Source organism: Saccoglossus kowalevskii, chromosome 7, assembly GCF_978046115.1.
Source record: "Saccoglossus kowalevskii chromosome 7, keSacKowa6.1, whole genome shotgun sequence".
Lineage (NCBI taxonomy): Eukaryota > Metazoa > Hemichordata > Enteropneusta > Harrimaniidae > Saccoglossus > Saccoglossus kowalevskii.
Window position 1 is genome coordinate 36304585 of NC_140647.1, and position 6518 is coordinate 36311102.

General features: G+C 37.7%; 1 protein-coding gene across 2 annotated transcripts; it reads left to right on the forward strand.

The window, feature by feature from the left end:
• Positions 1-228: 228 nt before the first annotated feature.
• On the forward strand, positions 229-3746 carry LOC102805895 (progestin and adipoQ receptor family member 4-like). 2 transcript variants are annotated; one of them, XM_085501756.1, is made up of 3 exons: positions 229-548; positions 1565-1665; positions 2818-3746. In XM_085501756.1, exons 2-3 carry the CDS (start codon positions 1584-1586, stop codon positions 3366-3368), a joined length of 633 nt encoding a protein of 210 aa, XP_085357882.1. In that variant the 5' UTR covers positions 229-548; positions 1565-1583; the 3' UTR covers positions 3369-3746. The 2 variants fall into 2 exon arrangements, with proteins under 2 accessions (XP_085357882.1, XP_006817127.3); XM_006817064.3 differs by lacking the exon at positions 229-548 and having other exon boundaries at positions 1460-1665.
• Positions 3747-6518: the final 2772 nt, after the last annotated feature.

The following is a 6518-nucleotide window of genomic DNA, read 5'->3' on the forward strand; positions in this document are numbered from 1 at the left end:
TTTATACGTAGCAGCAAATAGTTTTGGTTTATCCACACATATTCGTGAAAATCAACTACTAGTATCTGTATTGTTATACTTCACTCATTGGATATCCTAAAGCTGGGTATACTTAGCACTATAACAAGACCGTGAACGAACCGCCAAAGTGACAATGCCGCCATCAGCGACGTATATAATAGTGCACCTCGTTTTTAACGTTCGGCGCATGTCTAAACTCGTAACCAAAAAACAAAAACGCCCTGCCAAGGTGTTTACAGGTGTGATCTGCGCTCGTTGACGAATAACTACTGGCGTCTCGAAGCTGACTGACCGTCATCACCATCACAAACACAACTGCTACAACTATCTTAAACCATCAAAGTAACACATGTTTACCTCCGTGCTTCTATAATTCAGCAGAATATCGGGATAAACGTTAGAATACATAGATAATGTGTCAACGTGTACGTTTATACGACCGTTTTATATTGACTGGATACAGGCCGTTAACGAACATTATTGGTTGCGTTACCTTCACAATGAATTGGTTAATGTATATACACATGGTGAGTATTCAATGTGTTTGCTTGGTACGCACCTTATATGACCTGTTCTGACCTATCTGTACGTAGATTAGTGTTATTTATGTGTAGTCAACGTGTGATGTCATCTATTTATACATAAATATAGTAGTGCTGGTCGATGAGTCGTAAGCAACATTTACCCGTGCGTACAGTGTGGTATGTAATATTAGGGAGAGTGCCCGACGTTTCGTCTGAACCCGTTTTGCCTCAGTTATTTCGTACCATCACCCTTTCGTTCCAGTACCGTTTTGTCCCAAAGCTGTTTCGCCCCAGTTCATCGATTGTATCACGGTTGCATGTACTATTCGTTTCCTATTTCATAGATGGGAGCTGCTCTTAAAACTGCGAGACAGACAATGATTTTACGAAAAGTCTGAATCGAGAATGAAATGTCTTCATCCAATGAGAACTACTTTGTGTGGAACATTTTACCCTGACAAAGTAAAATCTGTGAATATTGTTTGGCAAAGATAAATAAAATCGTTTTATTAAATTAATTTACAAGGAAATTCACTGGCAAATAGAGTGAAAAGACAACCCAACCAGTAGTATTACAATATACCTCACTGACAATATGGATATCTACTTAGCATAACAAACTGTTACATTACTGTTATTTTATTTATAAAACAGTGAGTCACTATATTCAAATAATGCTGGCCGGATTGCTGTTTCGTTCACAATAACACCCTATCTCACAGAAAATTCAAATAATATGCATAAGACATATATGAATTCATTGGTATACAAACTAACACGTGATCCCAAGGAAATAATAGTATGAACCTGTCTGCCACGGTGTTATTTCCAAATATTGACTGGAACGAACCTGCACTGGGGCGAAACCACAAATTTGAAAGCTTCTATTTTTATATTGCAGGTTTGCCTTTGCTGTATTTCCTGATATTTCCCACAATTAGGCTACAATGGAATGTGATGAATGTGACGTCACTTGTAATTATGCACTATTTATCATTATTATCACTTTTGTTTGGCAGTGTTATTTATCATTTGTTTATGAGCCATGCTGGTGGCGCTGTTGTTTACAAGAAACTATTACGGTTGGACATGTGCGGAAGTTGGACAGCGAATACATTCGGTAAGATTAGTATATATATATCACACCTATCCACACGGCTAGGCTTGCTGACATCTGGAATTTTCAATGGATTACAAGCTGTCACTCACTCTTAGGGAATCATATACCTTTACGAATCATGCAGTTAGCATACAACAAATCACACATTTGGCAACTTTCTAGCAACACGTCTGTGTGTCACGGTTTCTTTATTGGAAATAACATGTGAATGGGGTAGATGTTTTCAAGTTGTTTACTTTATTTGTTTCGGGGGCATGGATTCTTGTACACGAATCGGGTTATTTCTTTCGAGGTTAGCAACTCTTGTGACACAATGAATATTATCTGCACAAATAAATACGTTTAACGTTTACATATAAAGTACATTGACTCCTGGAACCTACATCAACGGGGATGGGGGTGGTGCAGAACTTGAACAGCACCAAAGCCAACTTAAATACCACTACACTAAAATTTCAATTCTGTCCTTTTTAGCATGACTGGCGCATCAAATTTGTGTACACTTTCGTTCGGAAAATACCGCAGGGTTTTCTAGCCAAAATAATCACAATATTCAATAATAATGGCGATCGCAAACGTGACAGTGAACACATCTATGCACTTAGAAATCCAACACAATTTTACAGATACATCGAAACACACTGACTCAAACAGTTGTATTGTTTTATATGATAATGATTTGCTACGGCTGGGCCAGTCTACCAAACTCCCTTCTGTTGTCACTAGGGAACTTTCCTTGGTTATGGGAAGCAGGATACGGGGATCGCTTCGTCTGGTTATCCAAACCATTTTAATAAAGTCACACACAAACTGGCGCACAGTACGACAAATTGCCGATGCGATTCGTAATTCTTGGTTTCCGCACATTTAACATAGAAATAATGTAAACACGTTAGACAAAGGTCTGCAATCACGTGACAACATATTGGAACACATTAGGTAATCAGTTATTTTTGATTTTACAACAACCAGAGCAATGTCTGTATTTGATTTATTGACACAATATAAGTATAATTGTATTGTATTCTAACGGCAAGTATTTATCACACAGAATAAATCAAACACGTGACACCAATTTCACACAGCCATAAACCCCCTTCTGTCACCCAGCGACCCGGTAGATTAATTTTGTAATAATTCTTCAATTTCCAGGTGTACTGTCTACTTTTGCCGCTCCCTTCCAAGACACCATGGTTTTAAGCTGGCTCGTTCCAATAGTTTACCTAATGCTTTCAACGTTTTCTATTCACGAAGCCGTGACATCTAAATGTCAGAGTGATCGTGTACTAGCATTTCTTTCACCAGTAATTTACAGGTGGACTGTGGTAGTATTGAGAGTATTTGGTAAAATAGGTGGCAATCCATTTGCCAACTACTATCTTGTCTGGATGGAGGTTCTTGCCGCTGCGGGCGCTATAATAAACGTATGTCGCATTCCCGAACGCTGGTTACCAGGCCGTTTTGATTACGTAATGAACAGTCATCAAATAATGCATATATTGTCAATTCATTGCATTGATGAATTCACAATGGGGTGCCGTGGAAGACTTAGCTTGGATGAGCAGAACAGTGTCGTGACGAAGATTGTGCTCAATCATCTTAAACCACATAGTTACCCCGTTCAACGACTAGAAAGTGGGAATGGGTTAGATCACACATCGGGGAGGTTACAAGTAAACCTGGCACCAAAACGAATGCAGTAGGAAGAATGCAGAAAGTGTTGAACACACTTGTGTTTTTAATATCTTAACGACCTATTTCTTGCTATTATATATATTGACATTTATTAACGAATTATTTGTAAGTTACAAGTACAGCTTAATTATATTTATTTGAACGCTTTTTATTTGTATCGCATTCTTATTTGAGCATTCCACTAATTCGATGAAAGTGCTTTTAACTGATTGTACTAAATATGAATGTGCCATACCTTGCAACGTGCATATAAATAATAAAGCCGTACTTGTTAGTTGCAAATACATATAAACATGCCGTGCTTGCAACATGGACGCTGAGTTACAAGTAAATATGACGTACTTGCAACATATGAATTATAAGTAAATAAATATAAATACGTAGTACTTGCATGACTCGTTAATAAATTCAAATATATACTATAATGGAAAGAACTCAATCGATCATAAAACGTGTGCGGCCGAAACTTCCATGGTTGTAAGATGGATGCACCATGGTCCGTGAATTCACCTCAGACTACTGTAGTGGTCTGAGAATTCACCAGTCTAAGACATACAATTTGTATAATATGTACAAATTGTTAGAAAAATAATCTGAACGACGTGGTTCGAAGATTTGGACGTGTAAAACAAATGTTCTAGCGAAACTGTGATTAAAATACATTTTCAATTGTTATTGGACTTCATGGAAACACGGTTACTAAGTGATGAAATATTTGACATATATATGTGTAGCTTCATAATATGGGGTGAGAATACCGCCAAAATTAGCTTGGTGTCATTATTTGAACATTGTTTAATTGTTTGATCTTTATTTGGAAATTTGTTTGGTTATTATTTGGTCATTATTCGGTTATTTGGTCTTTATTTAAACATTATTTTGTGCTTATTCCATTAAGTGTGTTATTACTGCAGCATCGTATTGCCATTGTTTCATTATTCCAACTTTATTTCTTAATTATTTCATTATTGTGTAATTGTTACAATATTATTTTGTCATTGTTTCATTCTATTACAATTGTGTCGTTATTTAGACATTATCTTGACATTCAATTGTCATAAGATTCGGTTATTTTCACGTCCAAATGTCTTGACATTCGGTTCGCCTGACTTGCGAATACCTCAACATTCGGTTCGCTTGACTTTCGGTTACCTCAACATTCGATTACCTGACCTACATTAGCTGACTCCGCCATACATGTAATATTCAATCCATAGTCCCGGGCCGCCTCTGATAAAGCGTTGCTCATGATGGCAATGTAGCCTTTGTAAAAGTTAGCGGGAATTTCTGAATGATGGCCGTTTCATCAACATCCAGGGAACTGACTGGGGTCGTCAGAGCCTGTCGTGATGAAATATCAAAATGCCGCAAAACTTGTTGTTGACACGACGCGCTCCTTGCGAAATTCGCGAGTGATGATCCGACTTGATCATTATATTGACATGATGTGCTAAGAACCGTTCACAAGACTCTTAGTCGTTACCGTGTCGTGAACTCGCAAAATTCGAAATAGCAACTAATATTCTTCAAGCTGGTATTTTTATAGATTTTATTTTTCATTCTTTTCGCCCATTATTCCAGTTTAAAAATGTGAGCTGACTGGAGCCTTTATCCCTTGTCTATTTCTAATACTGTACACTAAATACCAGCCGATAGCGCCCCCTCACCTCGCCCATAGCTACCGCGTACAGTTTATTATAGTTCCTGGGCTCCCTGTGGTCTAAGCTGTGAAAAGTGAAATTAACAATTCGTTTCTGGTGACGAGGCAACTTGTTGGAACTGGCGCCGGCATTACTAATGTATCACAATCATGCAGGACTGTGTTACAATCAGGTGCAGCCAATGGAGCTGTTCATAGGAAAAGCTTGTCCAAGGGATTTTTGTTGAGGGCAGAGGATTTTTCCTGTTTTTTGTAGGGGGTGGGAAATATCAGTACCCCCTAGTGGGCAAGGCAGATTTATTAACAAAATGGACAGGGGAACTTTTTTTTAGTGGATAGGATACTTACACATTGTGACACAGTCTCACCAGCCTCTTTCACTTAGGCAATATAATTATGCCATTTCCCAATGCACTTATATTTAATACCTTGACAAAAACACAACAAGAAAAATGTAAATCAGGCTTGTAATTCCTAGTAACTCAACTCGAACGCAATATTCATCACTGTAAAAGTGGATAAATTTGAACCAGCCAACTCATGACCGGAGACGTCCAGTCGTCTTCGTTGAATACTCGCCAATTCACCATAATCGTGGTGGTGAACTGTTTAGCTGATTTTTCAAAAGATCTTATGGATATTCAATTCATATTCATCCCAACTTATTTGAATATATTCTTTCGGGAATTTGAGACATTGTTCAAACGATCCTGTACAGGGTTATGTCTGATGTCAACTAATAATACGCAATTGTCCAGGCAGTTCTAGAAACTATTGCTGATACTAATCATGTTTTGTAAGCTGGGAAGTTGGATACTTGAACGTGTAGTCCCGGGCGTGTAGTAGACGGGAATAATCGTACTGTCACATGTTTTCGTCTTAGCCTTGTCTTTTTGTTTTAACCGTCACAGTCCGCTTCATTGAATGTTTAGTTTGATAATTTATAAACATATATTCATTGTGAGACTATTGCTTTCAAGTTGTGTTAATACAAATATGATTTAAACTTGTCCTTTCCGTTGCCAGCGTATTCAATATATGGAAATAGCATATGTGTGTGCGTATGCGTGAGTGATTGGGCGAAAATTATTTCCAGCTAAAATATAGTATTTTACTGTATATGAATTAGCCTTTGCGATCCTGGAATAAGATACTAGTAGTTGACTCTAAAGTACTTCTAACCTTAAGTCATAACATCTCAGACTACTATAGTAACATTGACATGCGTGCATCAGTGTTTTTTTTTTTATTTCATTCAAAAGATTTAGGGACACGGAAAAAACACCCAGAAACATATTTTCCTTGTTTATACTTCACACAAAGTAATTTGTCAGTCGTGGCGAGTATGTGTGACAGTTTATTACTTCTGTGTGAATATAATTAAATTATGTAATTTTTGGTACGGTATCAGGGGTAATTCTTCTCCACGGGGTTCTCCACACTTGCCAGGGGGGAATCTCGTCTCGTCTCTATATCTCGTTCCCTTGAGGTATGGGAT